The 14,333-nt window shown below is 64.7% G+C and overlaps 2 protein-coding genes and 1 long non-coding RNA gene across 6 annotated transcripts; 1 reads left to right on the top strand and 2 right to left on the bottom strand.

The window, feature by feature from the left end:
* Positions 1-42: 42 nt before the first annotated feature.
* Positions 43-3,904, bottom strand: NSUN5 (NOP2/Sun RNA methyltransferase 5). Its single transcript, XM_087751399.1, has 10 exons — positions 3,780-3,904; positions 3,149-3,271; positions 2,898-3,072; positions 2,710-2,818; positions 2,326-2,464; positions 1,794-1,909; positions 1,266-1,444; positions 978-1,182; positions 755-907; positions 43-549 (listed from the first exon to the last, which is right to left on the bottom strand). The coding sequence occupies exons 1-10, from the start codon at positions 3,870-3,872 to the stop codon at positions 444-446; spliced, it is 1,398 nt and encodes a 465-aa protein (XP_087607525.1). The 5' UTR covers positions 3,873-3,904; the 3' UTR covers positions 43-443.
* A 141-nt stretch (positions 3,905-4,045) lies between these two features.
* LOC148056278 (uncharacterized) lies at positions 4,046-6,634 on the top strand. Of its 2 annotated transcripts, XR_015703380.1 has the most exons (3): positions 4,046-4,184; positions 5,054-5,285; positions 5,986-6,634. It is a non-coding gene; the product is annotated as an uncharacterized LOC148056278 (long non-coding RNA). The 2 variants fall into 2 exon arrangements; XR_015703379.1 differs by lacking the exon at positions 5,986-6,634 and having other exon boundaries at positions 5,054-5,455.
* Positions 6,635-6,722: 88 nt separating this feature from the next.
* On the bottom strand, positions 6,723-14,137 carry TRIM50 (tripartite motif containing 50). Of its 3 annotated transcripts, XM_087751398.1 has the most exons (8): positions 13,031-14,137; positions 12,139-12,450; positions 11,068-11,526; positions 10,063-10,158; positions 8,939-9,169; positions 8,587-8,609; positions 8,178-8,302; positions 6,723-7,902 (listed from the first exon to the last, which is right to left on the bottom strand). In XM_087751398.1, the coding sequence occupies exons 3-8, from the start codon at positions 11,470-11,472 to the stop codon at positions 7,295-7,297; spliced, it is 1,488 nt and encodes a 495-aa protein (XP_087607524.1). In that variant the 5' UTR covers positions 11,473-11,526; positions 12,139-12,450; positions 13,031-14,137; the 3' UTR covers positions 6,723-7,294. The 3 variants fall into 3 exon arrangements, with proteins under 3 accessions (XP_087607524.1, XP_087607523.1, XP_087607522.1); XM_087751397.1 differs by lacking the exon at positions 12,139-12,450 and having other exon boundaries at positions 12,968-14,137; XM_087751396.1 differs by lacking the exon at positions 12,139-12,450.
* Positions 14,138-14,333: the final 196 nt, after the last annotated feature.

Below are 14,333 nucleotides of genomic sequence, written 5' to 3'. Positions count from 1 at the left end.
CAGTTTCGGGGCAAGGTTGCACAAACACGCCGGAAAAGACAGTGAAAGAGTGAAAAACTTTAATCTGTTTCATCCCTACAGCCACCGGCTTTTCAGAAACCCCACGTCAGGCTGGGGTAAGGATTTGGGGGGGGGGGGGGGAAACATGGGAAAAGCAACACCCTGAATTGAGCTGGAGCCCCGCAGGGTGCAGAAAGGGGGGCTGTGCTGAGCGCCGGTGCTGGCTGCAGCCAGCCCAGGTCTGGCTTTGGGGGCAAACCTGGCGCGAGGGCGGCCCCGGGGGTTGGTGCTTGGGCCCAGGGAGCAGGGCGGCACAGAATTCCACCACAGCTGCAGCTGGCAGAAAGCTTTACTTGCGTTCAGAGGCCCCGCTGTCGGCCAGGCAGCAGTGGCAGCGGAGGAGTGTTCCCCACCGTGCGCTGCGCAGGCCTAAAAACGTTATTTCACTCCTTCACCCGCTGCTTTTTCCTCTTCCTCTTCTTGGGAGCTGCTCCTGGCTCCGTTCCCTCTCCATGCTGCAGCTTCTCCTGAGCCACCGCGGGCCGGGAGCTGTAGAGGAGAGCGAACGGCCTGAGCCGCACACCCGAGGCACCGCGGCTCCCGCACCCGCTACGGCCGGACCCCACCATCCTCCCTCCTCCTCGCGCCAGGCAGGCGACACCTGCCCGCCCCCGGGTGCCCCGGCCCCCTGAGCCCGGCCGCGGCCCCCCAGAGCTGCCAGAGGCAGGCAGAGCCCCCCGGGCCCCCCTCTCACCTGGGGGCAGCCGCCCCTTCCCCGCGCCGCTCCAGGACGGCCACGAAGAAGCCGTGGGTGAGGGTGTCTGCAGGCGAGGCGCGGAGGCAGCTCTCCGCCCCGGGGAAGGCGGCGAGGCCTCGGCAGGGCCAGGAAGGGAAGGCGTTCACCAGCCTGCGGCGTGGGACGAGGGTCAGGACCGAGCCCCGCAGCACCCCGTGCCGCGTCCCCCCGCCCCGCGCACCTGAAGGCCGAGCCCCACTCCTGCAGCGCGGCCTGTACCACGTCCTCGTTCTCCTCCCGGTGCAGCGAGCAGGTGGAGTAGACCAAGCGGCAGAGAGCCGGGAAGCTGAGAGCGTGGCTCAAGACCTTGCGCTGGAAACCGGCCAGTGCCTGCAGCCGCTCGGCGCTCGGGGCGGCCTCCTCCCTCGGCAGCCGGTTCACCATCCCTGCGCGGAGAGCGGCCGTCGCCCGGGGCTGCACGCGCCCAGAGCCCGGCTCCAGGCGGGGCGGCCGTCGCCCCGTGCGTTACCTGAGCCGCTGCAGGAGGGATCGAGGAGGATGTGGGTCACCTTGCTGTACTTGGGGTCTCTGGGATCCACCGTCAGGAAGTCCTGCTGGGCCAGCTGGAAGCCGGTGACCCCAGCCCGCATCAGCATGGTGTTCATGGTGGCCAGGCGCTTGGTGTCCACGTCAAAGGCAAAGATCTGGCTGCAGGCAGAACCCGGCACCCATGAGAGGCGTGAACGTCCCCGCCGGGCCCCGGGAGCCGCGCCGCCAGCGGCGGGCTGCCCCAGCAGCCCCCAACACTGGCGGGCAGAGCTCGGGCGCTGCTCCCCCGGGCAGCAGCACTGAGCGGGGCCGGGGTCGGGGGCTGGGAAGTGAACCCCTACGTGATTTCACATCCCCCCAGGCCCTTGCGATGGCCCAGCACTATCGGAGCCGCCTAGGGATCAGCGGGGCGGGGTGACGGGCTGCAGCTCTTCCTGCCACCTTCTCCTGGGGGGACCGGGGCCACCGCCCCCCTGCCCTCCCCCCCAGCACGCAAACCTGCACCCACCCCTTGTTCTTCAGGATGGCAGCCAGGTGGCTGGTCTTGTTCCCAGGGGCAGCACAAGCATCGATGACGTGGGAGCCGGCAGCGGGGGCGAGGAGGAAGGCAGGGAGGCAGCTGGCCTGCAGGAGGGCAAACCCCCGTGAGAGGCACGGGCAGCAAGGACCCCCGGCCCCTCCTCAGGGCAGGACTGACGCTGCGGGGTCACAGGAGCCGCAGCAACACGGGGACAAGTCCTCCACCACCACCAGCCGCCACTGGAAGCCTCTGCCCAGCCCCGCGCTCCTCCCAGCTGCTGCTCCCCAGCTCCTACAGAGCGTTTTTACAGCTGGGTTCAGAGCAATTCACCCCGCACCTGCGGCAGAGCCACGGGGGAACCCCACAGCCGCAGGCTTCGCTCACAATTTCTGCTTAGACTTCAAGAGCTGCAGCAAAGCCGGCCCAAACCCAGCCCCTGGCGTGGGGGAAGGGGCCGACCCTCCTCCACCCCATAGTGGTTTTCCCGCCCCTGCAGCCTCCCGCTCCCCAGCTCCCCCACCTTGTCCTGCAGAATGATGTGGCCTGACGTGTACAGCAGGTTGTCGTGGAAGTCCGTCTGCGGAGGGAAAGCCAGCAGCTCCGGGAGATGAAGATCCAACAAGAATTTCTTCCCGGAGAGGGCCCTCAGTTCCTCCACGCTGCCCAGGAGGATGAACACAGAGTCCTGCTTCGCCATGCCCACACTAGAGAACCCCCTTCGCCCCACGCCTCCTTGCCACTTCGGCACCAGGCAGCACCCAGAGAGGCAGAAAGCAAGAGAGACCCCAACCCGGACACCGTGAGCACCAAGACCAACAACGCTGCAGCCCACAGGGCCTTGTCCCAGGTCCCTGCCGCCCGCTGACGTCCCAGGTAAGGCGGGCTGGCGGAAAGAAAGGCTCACCTGGCCGCCTTGCCCAGGTAGGAGTAGCCCTGGCGCTTGAAGAAGTCAATCACATCGTCCACGCAAGTCTTCAGGGTGTTGACTCGGACGTAGCGCGGTACCTGGGAGGCTGGGGGAGGCGGTCGGGTCAGACACAACCCGCCGCCGCCGCCAGCACAGGAGACCACCCGGCCCCGAGGCCCACTCACCTGCGGGGCTCGCTGCCTGCGCCGGGGCCAGCAGGTCCTCGTTGCGGCTCACCTTCTGCTGCACCTTCAGGCGGGCCAGCTCAGCCTCCAGCCGAGCCCGGTGCCGCCGGGCCAGCGCCTTCAAGCGGCCCCCACACTTCAGCCCCTTGCCGAAGAGCAGGTCGTACACCAGCACCTGCGGGGAAGGGGGTGAGCCCGGCCCCACCGCCGAGGGCCCCACTGCCGAGGGGTCCCCCCCGGCCCCCTCTTACCTTCGCCAGTGGCGGGGGCAGCTTCTTCTCAGCCTGCAGCAGCGCGGCGCCGGCCAGCAGCTTCTCCAGCACCGGGGCGTAGCGGAGGGTCTCGGACACCAAGGCGTACAGCTGCCGGACATGCTGCGGGGCGGGCAGGGGCTGCCCGCGGTCAGGGGCTGCCTGCGGACAGGGCCCGAGCCCAGCACCTGCCCCCGGGCCTCCCCCCCTCGGGCCTCCCCTGCTTTGGGCCTACCCACCCTCGGGCCTAACCCCCCCCTCAGGCCTAACCCTTCCTCAGGCCGAGCTCCCCCTCAGGCCTGACCCCTCCTCGGGCCTAACTCCCCCTCGGGCCTACCCTGCTTCGGGCCTAACCAACCCCCCCATGGGCCTCACCTCTCCCCTCGGGCCTAACCCCATCCTCGGGCCTAACTTCCCCCTCGCCTAACCCCCTCCTCGGGCCTGACCCGCCCCGGGCCTAACCCCTCCTCGGGCCTACCTCCCCCATCGCCTGACCCCCCCGTCGGGCCTAACTCCCCCTCGAGCCTCACCCCCACCTCGGGCCTACCCTGCTCCGGGCGTAACCCCCCCCCGGGCCGGGCCGGGCCGGGCCTGCCCCGCCGCGGGCCCCCCTCCCCTCCCGACCCCGCACCGGGAAGCCGCTGCTGTACACCAGGCTCTTGACCCCTCCGTCGCCGCGCTCCAGCCCCTCCAGGACGGCGGCGGCCGCGCTGTACAGCGCCATGGCCCTGCCCGCCGCCACTTCCGGCGCCGAGACCTCCGGGCCGGCAGGGGGCGGCCGCGCCCCGGCTCCGCGGCGGCCCCGGGCCCGGGGGCGGCCCCTTCCCCGCCGTCCTCCCGCTGAAACCGGTTGCTCGGGGCCTGGGCGGGAGCCCGCTTCGCCGGGTGAAGAACGGCCCGGGTGGCCGGGCCCGAAGGGCTGCGGTGAATGGAGCCGCCTGCGGAGGCGGGCGGTGAGCAGTGCGGTTCCCCAGGGCTCGGCGCTGGGCCGGTGCCGCTCAGCGTCGTTGGCGGTGGAGGAGGGGACCGGGGGCCGGTCAGTCCGCAGGGGAGGCCGTGGTGGTCTGCTGGGGGGCAGGGAGGCCCTGCAGGGGGCCCTGGCCAGGCTGGAGCGGTGGGTGAGGCCCACTGGGGGAGGGTGAGCCGGGCTGAGGGCCGGGTCCTGCACCTGGGGCACAACAACCCCAGGCAGCGCTGCAGGCGTGGGGAGAGCGGCTGGGAGCTGCCCGGGGGAAGGGACCTGGGGGTGCTGGTCGACAGCCGCTGAACATGAGCCAGCAGTGTGCTCAAGTGGCCAAGAGGGCCAGTGGCATCCTGGCTTGGATCAGGAATGGTGTGGCCAGGGCAGGGATCGTCCCCTGTGCTGGGCACTGGGGAGGCCGCCCCTCGAATGCTGTGCTCAGCGCTGGGCCCCTCACCCCAAGGCGGCCATGGAGGGGCTGGAGCGTGGCCAGAGCAGGGCAGCGAGGCTGGGGCAGGGGCTGGAGCCCAAGGCTGGGGAGGAGCGGCTGGGGGAGCTGGGGGGGCTCAGCCTGGAGAAGAGGAGGCTGAGGGGAGCCCTCATCGCTCTCTGCAACTGCCTGAAAGGAGGCTGGAGCCAGGGGGGGGGGTCGGTCTCTTCTCCCCAGGAACAAGCGATAGGACAAGGAAATGGGCTCAAGCTGCGCCAGGGCAGGTTTAGATTGGATATTAGGAAAAATTTCTTCACCGAAAGGGCTGTCAGGCCCTGGCCCAGGCTGCCCAGGGCAGGGGCTGAGTCCCCATCCCTGGAGGGATTTAAAAGCTGGGTGGACGTGGTGCTCGAGGACATGGTTTAGTCGTGGCCTTGGCAGTGCTGGGTTAACGGTTGGACTCGATCTTGAGGGTCTTTTCCAACCTAAACAATTATGTGATTCTGTGATAAAGGACAGCCCAGCCCTGGCAAGAAGGACTTTGCTTCCAGGAAGCTTAGAGCTGTCCGTGAAGGGTACAGGATGCCCCGGTCAGCCAGGAGAACGCCAGCGTCCCAGCCCCTCTGACACGGCTTTGAAACCCTCCCGGCGTCATCTGGCGTCATAGACCAGCGAGACTGGCTCCGGGGACGTCTGGATCAATGGACGAGCAGCAAGGATGCTGCAGGATACGGTGGCTTTGCAAAGTATTACTGTGATTAGTAATGGGTGGGGTGGGTGTTGGTGATCAGTCCAGTTGCGTTGTGCCTGGGTGTCTGAAGGGTGTAAGAACCCTGTGTGGGGCCACATTCGGGTGCCCCAGTTTGGCAGGGACACCTGATGCACAGGAATAAACATTTTCCCTTGTAATGGTATATTTTGTGTCCTAGCCTCTCCACAGTTGGCGTGGGCTGGTTGTGAATTTTGGTGACAAGCCCTAGGAACGGGTCCCAGGTGACGCTGTAGTTAGGGGAACGACGACTCGCTGTGGGCCCAGGGTTGGAGAGTGGCCACCGGGCTGGTGGCCGTGGTGGTCGAGCTGGTCAGGCCGTGCTCCCGCTCTGCCCTGCTCCCCTCGCCCTGCCTCAGCTGCGGCCCCGGGCGCGGTGTCCCACCGGGCCGGCCGTGCGCAGGGCTCCCCACGCCAGCTCGCATCCCTGAGCGGCTGGAAGAGGCGCTGCCGCAGGCAGGCCGGGGGCTGACCCCGCAAACCCGCAAACAGCTCTCTGCAGCTGCTTTTTCAGCTCCCGTTTTCCCCTCCTGGCAGCCCCTCGTGCCTCTGCAGAGCACTGCGGCTGCCCGCTCTATTGGGTCTGCACGGCAAGGTTTTGGTAGCCCCTTTTGGTAGGTTTTGGTAGATTTGGGCTTCTGTGAGAAGCTACCAGAAGCTTCCCCTGTGCCCGACAGAGCCAATGCCACCGGCTCCAAGACGGACCCGCCGCTGGCCAAGGCTGAGCCTGTCAGCAACGCCGGTAGCACCTCTGGGATAACAGATTTAGAAAGGGGGGGGGAAACCCGCTGCAGAAGAGTAGCTGAAGAGAGGAGTGAGAATCTGAGAGGAACAACCCTGCAGACACCCAGGTCAGTGCAGAAGGAGGGCAGGAGGTGCTCCAGGCGCCGGAGCAGAGATTCCCCTGCAGCCCACGCGTGGTGAAGCCTGTGGTGAGGCAGGCTGTGCCCTCCAGCCCATGGAGGTAACGGTGGAGCAGAGATCCACCTGCAGCCCCTGGAGGACCCCACGCCGGAGCAGGGGGATGCCCGGAGGAGGCTGTGACCCCGTGGGAAGCCCGCGCTGGAGCAGGCTCCTGGCAGGAGCTGTGGACCCGTGCAGAGGAGCCCGCGCTGGAGCGGGTTTGCTGGCAGGGCTGGTGACCCTGAGGGGGACCCACGCTGGAGCAGGCTGCTCCTGAAGGACTGCGCCCCGTGGAAGGGACCCACGCTGGAGCAGGGGAAGAGGGAGGAAGGAGCGGCAGAAACAACGTGATGAACTGACCGCAACCCCCATTCCCTGTCCTCCTGCGCTGCTCGGGGAGAGGAGGTGGAGAAAATCGGGAGTGAAGTGAAGCCTGAGAAGAAGGGAGGGGTGGGGGGAAGGGGGTTTAATATTTAGTTTTTATTTTCTCATTGCCCTACTCGGATTTGATTGGTAATAAATTAAACTAATTTCCCCAAGCCGAGTCTGTTTTGCCCGTGACAGTAATTGCCGAGTGCTCTCTCCCTGCCCTTATCTCGCCCCAGGAGCCTCTCGTTGTATTTCCTCTCCCCTGCCCAGCAGCGGAGGGCAGCGGTAGAGTGGCTTCGGTGGCACCCGGCGCCGGGCCAGGGCCAGCCTGGCACACCCGCGCAGCTCTGGCTGCCGTCTGGTTCCTCGGAGACGGCACCGGTGTTAGCCAGCAACCAGCTCGCCTACCGCAAACTATTTATTCAGAAGAAAGACGCGCCAGCAAAGACCCCGGACGCTCACGGCTCGTGCTTTTCAGGCGCTCCTTTCCGTAGGGAGATCTTTGCAGGCCAGCTTTTGGGTCAGCCTCCTAGATTTTAGGGATGGGGATTCACAGGTCAAGGCTGAGATTTTATGCTCTTAGAGGAGAGGGGAAGGACCCTCCTGTGCTGCCCAAGCTCGCTCTGCGCTACCACAGCTTACGCGGGAGGACAAGCCTGCGTGCAGCCTGACCGTCCTCTGCTGCGGGCCCTCGGGGCTCAGCCGCAGGCCGGGCTACGGCTTCGTGGGTTCCTCCGGGGCAGGATGGTTGTACGGCGCCCGGGGGTGCCGGCTCGCGGCGGGCGCGGGCAGGATGATGGGGGGGGAGTAGGGCCCTCGTTCCGGCCAGCACAGGTCCACGATGGGGTAGAGCTGGCCCTGGAATTCCGCCTGGAAGGTGTAGATGGGGCTGAGCTCGTCGGGGTTGTCGGCGTTGTAGAAGGTCAGCTCGCCCTTCTCGTAGTGCAGGTAGATGCCGATGCGCTGGGGCCGGGCGGTCAGCGGCAGGGTGGCCCGTGGGGTGCTGAAGGCCTCGTAGACCTTCCCTTCCTTCAGGCCGATGAGCCACACGCCGTTCTCAGGAGACTTGCTGAGCTTCCCTTTGCGGCTGACCGTGCCCTTGATGATGCCCACGCGCCAGTGGTTCCTGGTGCCCACGATCACCTCCCAGTAGTGCTGGCCGCAGGAGAAGCCCTTGCAGGTGAGGATGCAGTTGCTGGAGTTGAAACGCTTGGGGTTGCTGTCCCGGCGCTGGTAGAGCCCGCACTGCACCACCGTGTCGCCCTTGAAGAGCTCCAGGAGGGGATGCGCCGTCACTGGGTCCAGCTTCAGCGTCTCCGGAGCTAGAAGGAAAGCACGCGGGCTCCAGGCACGCTGGCGGGCAGGGGTGCGGCTCCCGGCGACCCCGGGGGCTGGCACAGCCGGACAAGCTGGCACTGCTGAGCTTTAAGCAGCTGGAGTGTTAGGCCAGAGCAAGCTGCTACCAGCACGAGACAGGGCCAGCCGCTGCTCCAGGAGCTCTCCTGGGGGCGAGGAGGGCAGAAGCAGAGAGCAAGACAGAGGCCGGGGCAGCGCGACGCCGGCCGGGCAGCCTGTCCCACGCGCCAGCGGTCGGTACCTGGCAGGACGCGGCGGTGCAGGCGCTTCCACACGGTCATCTTGATGTCGTCTTGGTGGAAACATGGCTTGAAGGACACGGGGCTAAAGATGCCGTCGCTGGGGTGCAGGCTGGGGAGCTCTGACCTGGAAAGACACCAGCAGCCATGACGCAGGTGACGGGGACAGCGTGTGACCTCTTCTCACCTGGCTGCCGCGTGTGACGGAGCCACTGGTGTCTCGCCAGCTGCTCTTGCCCTCTTCTGGGGCTGAGTGCGTGGCTCTGGCCGTGGCTATCCATCACCACAGCAGTGTCCACGTGAGGCTGCCCCTGCAACGCTGAGGTGCCCACTGGCCTGGGACCTCTAGCCCTGCTGCAGAGGTGCTGCCATCCCCGTTGACGCTGTTTGCTGCTGGGTAGCACCACTCACCTGAACTGGGAGGAGCCGTATTTCTGGAAAACACAAGAGAAAAGAGAGTCAGTGGTGGGAGCCTGACAGAATGGCAGCTCCTCTGCATGGTCACAGCTGCACACGTCCGTGCCCTGGGCTGGAGAGGCCGGGGCTCTCTTCTCCTGGGAGAGCTAATGGCATCACCTCTCGTGGAAGGGAGGTCTGTCCCATCGGGCGAAGCCCTCACTGGAGAGAGGGCGCCTACATCTCACTTCTCGTGGTGTCCCGGCTACGCTGGGTGAGGGTTCCCACTGCCCAGGGCTGGGAGCAGCGGGCTGAGGGCTGGAGAGCCTGCCTGCCTGTCACTGCCGTCGCTAGCGAGCGCACTCACCCGGATGAAATCAAGCTGGCTTTCGTTGCTGAGTGCCTCCAGAGCGCTCTGCATCTCCTTAAGCCTCTGCAGGGCGTCTGATGTCTGCTTGACCTGGGACTCAATGGAGGTGATGAGCTGGGCTGCCTTCCCCTCGATGCTCTCCAGGAAGGTGGCCTTCTCCTCGTCGATGTACCTGTGCAACTCCTGGAACTCCTTCCGGATCACCCACTTGAAGACATCGGCCTCGTTCTGCCAGGAGACAGCAAGCTGCTGTGCAGGGCTGCCTTGCTCCATTCCCTTCACCCCCTTTTTGGTTTCCAAGATGCCACCAGCAATGTCAACGTGTCCCACCAAGCCACCCTCCACCGGCTTTCCAAATAAAGAGCAGCTCTGTACAGCAGGCCAGATGTTGTTTCATCCTGCTGTCCTCAGCAGCTCACCACTACGGCACCCCTGTCTTACACCTCTCCTCCCCCAGATTTTGATTTTCTGATGTCCCAACCAGCTTCATCAGAGCCTCAAAAGAGCTGTGGGATCCCTCTGCTCCCTGGGAACGACCTGTGTCCTGGGCTAAGGGGGAGAAAGTGCAGCTCCAGTTGCATTTGGGTTGAGCCCTTCTGAGGAGCCCCACTGGGAAGCTTTAGCCTCAGAGGGGATGCCAGGAGGTCCCTCGGGGATGTCAACTGCGTGGGCAACGGACACGCAGCTAAACCAGGCATGAACTCAATGTGAAAGCAACGGCGTTGCTGTGACTGGGAAGCCTGCTCCGAGCAGGGTCCTTTCCACCCGTTATCTCCCCACCACCAAGGACGTTTGGTCAAGCCAGCTCTGACTGCTGCTCCCGCCAGGACGCTGGGTGAGGGTTACTTCACCCTTTCCGAAAACAGGGCTGTGCCACCAGAGAGGGCTACGTCACCCTTCCCCAAAACTGGTCTGTGTTTAATCCCCGAGTTCCATGGAGAACACGAACCTCAGGGAACAGGGTGGAAGATAATCCCCGTCTGCTATCCCAGGGAAGGGGGAAGAGAAGGAGAGAAGTAGAGGAGGTGAGCTGGGGAGCCCCAGGAGCAGAGGTTGCTCCAGGGGCTGTGTGGGACACAGAGGACTCTGGGACACAGGCTGCCTTGGCACGTGACACTCACCGCGATGCGGCTTTTGTTGTTGATGAGCTTGCTGAAGTGTTCATCCAGGTTCCTCTTGCACTGGTGGACGTCGGTCAGCAGCACAGACAGCTCCTCCTGAAAAGACAGTGCCTCTGGAGGAGGGACCTCTGTGGCAGCCTCCTTGATGGCAGGCAGTGCTTGCCAGCCCCTCGAGGAGCACGTGGCCCTGAGAAGCCACGTTCTTCTAAGCTTTTTCTAAGCTTTCTGGGGCCCTGCGTGTCCTGCTGATCTTTCCTCTCTTGATCTAGAGGATTTGGGGTTGCCAGAGGCAGGAGAGCGCTCAGAGCATGGCTCCGATCTGGATGCTGCTGACCAAGCACTCTTGCCAGGAGTACCGTGTCTCCGTTCCCATTCCCAGCCCTCCGTATCTTATACCCCGTGGCGGCTCCGCACCGGGCGAGCAGGTGGCAAGTAGGTGGCGAGCAGCCACAAGCCAGCATCAGGCCGGCGGCACCCTCCCAGTGCCGGTGCCGGGAGCCTGGCTGGGGCAGGAGCGTTTCTGGTGCCTCCTGCTCTTATCTCCCCGGTGCCGGGAGCGGAGGGGACGGGTGGCCCTGTGCTTTTCCATTCCTGGGGCTTTCATGTGATGCTGGGCAGGGGACGCCAGCTGTTTACTCTGCCTGTTTTCCTGCCTCCCTGCTCTCCTGTGGCACCTCACCTCAGCCCTTATCTCCAGGCTCTTTTTGATGGTGTTTGGAAACAGTCTTGAAAGGCCTCGCCGACACTCCCCGACCGCCGGCTCTCTCCACCGCGGTTCAGCCACCAAAACCCTGAGCCCTCTCAGCCGGGGACGTGCTCAGCCGGAGAAACGGCTGCCCCCCAGCCCAGGAACCCTGCCCCACATCTGGCTGTGCCGTGGGACCCTGCTCCCCACACTGGTGTCATTTCCAGCCTGTCCCTTGAAGGAGAGGGGACATTTGGCCAGCAAGCGCTGTGGGTGCCCTAACCCCCACCCAGGAGCCCCGGCCGGCTCTGCCTGCCAACCTTCATCCGGCAGTACGCAGTAGAGATGGGGGTGATCTTGTGCTGGCGGTGGTTGCCGATGGTGCCGCACAGCCCGCAAATCACCTCTTGGTCAGCCTCGCAGAAGAGGCTGAGAGGGTTGTGGTGCATCGGGCAGGACTCTGGGGTGGGCTCTGCCTCACCCCGGCTCTGCAGCGCCTCGATGACGCGGGCCAGCGTGACGTTGGGTGGCGAGGCGCTGCAGTCCACGGTTTGACGGCACACGGGGCACAGAAACTGCCCGTCCAGCTCTCCGGAGAGTGACACCACGCAGGACTTGCAGTACGAATGCCCACACTGCAGCATCAGGGGCTCCTTGAAGACCTCCAAGCAGATGGGACAGAGGAGCTGGTCCTCCAGCTCGTCGATGCTCATCCTCCGAGCCATTCTGCCACCTTCCCGCGCAGGCCTGGCCAGGACAACACCAGTGGGAGATCAGTCCTGTTCCAAGAGCAAGATAAGCAGAGATGAGTGAAGACAGGAGCTCAGCACCTGGGGAAGGTGAAAGAGAGAGACACCTCCACCCCCCCGGCAGCAGCACAGACAGTTGGAAACTCATCATGAGGCTCCACGCAAAGTCTGAGATGTTTTATAGAATCATAGAATCGTTAAGGTTGGAAAGGACCTCTGAGATCATCGAGTCCAACCGTTACCCTAACGGCCTGGTCCCCCTCTGAACCCTGTCCCTAAGTGCCACATCCACACGGTTTTTGGACACTTCCAGGGACTGTGATTGCACCGCTTCCCTGGGCAGCCTGGGCCGATGCCGAACCACTCTCTCCATGAAGGAATTTTTCCTAATATCCAATCTAAATCTCCCCTGGCACAGCTTGAGGCCGTTCCCTCTCGTCCCATCGCTTGTTCCTGGGGAGAAGAGACCGACCCTCCCCGGCTCCAGCCTCCTTTCAGGCAGTTGCAGAGAGCAATGAGGGCTCCCCTCAGCCTCCTCTTCTCCAGGCTGAGCCCCCCCAGCTCCCCCAGCCGCTCCTCCCCAGCCTTGGGCTCCAGCCCCTGCCCCAGCCTCGCTGCCCTGCTCTGGCCACGCTCCAGCACCTAGTTTGTTTTAACCCACGATGGGTTTGGGCTCTGGAGACGCGAGACCACCCCGGCTGTGCCTGCTGGATCTGCCTAAGGTGTCAGAAGTCACCACTGAGCTGTTCCCATCCGGGGCCTTCGCCTGGCCGGCGTGTCAGACTGCATGCAGCCCGCCTCAGGGCAGACCTGCCGGTGTGTCAGGGCTGGAGACACAGCCAAGAGGGATTTTCTGCTGAAAAATTCCTGTATGAATTCCTACAGATCTCTTTGGGCTCATTGTCTCAGTCAGGGACATCCTCAGAAGGATTGGCATTAGCGCAAGCGATGCATCTAAGCAAAAGCAGAAGGAAATCATAAAGAGCACGTTTATCTAGGAGACAGGGACAACCACCACGCAGGAAACACCCGTGAGGCTGCATTTGACCGATACGCGGGTTGGGAAGCTGAGGCAGGGCTCCACGCTCCGGGCCAGCACCCCCAAGAGACACGAGCCCAAATCCCTGCCTCTCCCACCAGCCCTGGGGCTGCCCGCGGCCAGCCTAGTGAACTGTAAGGTTCGCGCAGCGTTGCCTCCCCTGCTGTTCGCGGCACTGTGCGATATAACTGCCAAAAGATCCTGGGCAAGTCAAAGACATGATCTGGAGTCGAAGAAAATAAACCTGAAGTCAGAGACTCGGGAATTTCCCCGGGGACAGGGGAGGCTGTGACCTGAGCTTGACTTTTATCATACATTGCTATAGGAGCTTGGTGAATCGAGGAAAGGTTGAACGTCAGCCTGTGACCCATCAGACACCGCAGGACCTCCCAGAGACCCAAATAACAGCCTCCCGCTCGCCGCACCACTCACTGCTTCCTCCTGGGCTTGGGCTCCGCTCGTCCCTGTGCACCGAGCCTGACGGACGTCACTCACCTTCTCCTGATCAAGCTGAAGATTTTCACCCCGTCGGAGGGGCAGAGGAGGCAGGCGGCGGGACCAGCAGCCCCTCGGCAGGACGGGGAGCCGAGCCGCTCCCCTCCTGCAGCCTCAGCCCCGCCGGGGATGTCCGTGCTCGCCGGGGAGAGGCCAGGCAGCCTCTTGTCCCCCTCTCCTGCTCCGAGGAGGGTGACACACCCCCGCGAGGGGCTGCCCACCGCCCGGGTACGGGCACACACATCATATGACTGCGTGGGCAGGAGCCTTGATAAGAGCCGGCGGTGTTTGCCTCCCTCAGCGGCCAGTCTCCCCGAGCCGCGCTGGGATTTCGCTCATCCACACTGCTTGGGTCAGCGGAAACATTCTCACCAAAACACTTTCTTATCAACTAAAGCTCTTTTTCGGTTGAAACAGTATTTTTCTTGTTGTTTGGTGAACCTTCCATTCTTTTGGAAAAGACCAGAAGGAAACCCAAAGCGTCGCTCCTCCAGCGTGGGGCATGCGCGTGTTTTTGTCTGACTGTGCAAAAAACGGTTTCTCGTGTAATTCTTCTTGGTTCTTGACTCATGGCCAGCCCGCGGCTTCCCTCTCAGCGTCGCCCAGGGGAAGCTGGGGATGAGGAAGGCTTCTCAGCCGGGAGCGTCCAGCCGCGGGGCAACCCTCCAGAGGCTGCGGGGCGGGGGAAGCGGAGGCAGAGCGTAAGGGATTATCCCGGGGCTCCCACCTTGGCCTCACGCTGACAGCGCTGCGTCTTTGGGCCGCAGTAACCCAGGCAGGTGCAGCACCAGAGGGCTGGCGGGTGAGGACAGGCCGTGGGGACGGCCCTCCCTCGAAGGGGCCTTCCCTGCAGCCCCGGGAGCACCCGAGCCGGGGTCCCCCAGCCCACAGGCTCGGCTCAGGGCAGCGGGCCCAGGGCCCGCGGGTGCGGTGCTGGGGCTGCTGCCGGCGCCCTGAGGGAAGAACGAGATGAGACGCCCGGCGGGAGCGTCCGGGTCTCCCTGAGGGAAGCAATGCCCGGAAGAGGTTGCTCTCCCCGGGAGGGAACGGCGGGCAGCCGGGGCGAGGCAGCGGCACCCGGGCCCGGGAGGCGGCGCAGGCCGCGGTCCCCGCCGCGCCCCTCAGGCCAGGGCGGCGCGGACTACATCCCCCAGCGTGCACTGCGCGACGCCGCCATCGCCCGTTGGCCGATAGCCGCGGAGAGGCGTGTCCTCCCCGCGAGGCGCCGACGCGCGGTGCTTCAGCAGCGTGCTGGGACGCCGTCGCTCCTCGGAGCGTGATTGGCTGAAGGCGCAGCGTGTCG

This window comes from Nipponia nippon, unplaced genomic scaffold, assembly GCF_047370975.1.
Source record: "Nipponia nippon isolate SJK-2023a ecotype South Korea unplaced genomic scaffold, ASM4737097v1 scaffold_15, whole genome shotgun sequence".
Classification (NCBI taxonomy): domain Eukaryota; kingdom Metazoa; phylum Chordata; class Aves; order Pelecaniformes; family Threskiornithidae; genus Nipponia; species Nipponia nippon.
Note: the sequence above shows the minus strand (reverse complement) of the source record. Positions and strands in the feature narration are given on the sequence as shown.

Coding starts and splice junctions, on each gene's coding strand:
- NSUN5 (XM_087751399.1), bottom strand. CDS start 3,872: ATGGCGCTGTACAGCGCGGCCGCCGCCGTCCTGGAGGGGCTGGAGCGC. Junction 1,445..1,793: donor GCCATCCTGAAGAACAAGGG/GTGGGTGCAGGT, acceptor TTCTGCCTGCAG/CCAGATCTTTGCCTTTGACG. Junction 908..977: donor GAGTGGGGCTCGGCCTTCAG/GTGCGCGGGGCG, acceptor CCCACGCCGCAG/GCTGGTGAACGCCTTCCCTT.
- TRIM50 (XM_087751397.1), bottom strand. CDS start 11,472: ATGGCTCGGAGGATGAGCATCGACGAGCTGGAGGACCAGCTCCTCTGT. Junction 9,170..10,062: donor ACAACAAAAGCCGCATCGCG/GTGAGTGTCACG, acceptor GTCTCCTGGCAG/AACGAGGCCGATGTCTTCAA. Junction 8,610..8,938: donor GCCAGCTTGATTTCATCCGG/GTGAGTGCGCTC, acceptor TGTGTTTTCCAG/AAATACGGCTCCTCCCAGTT.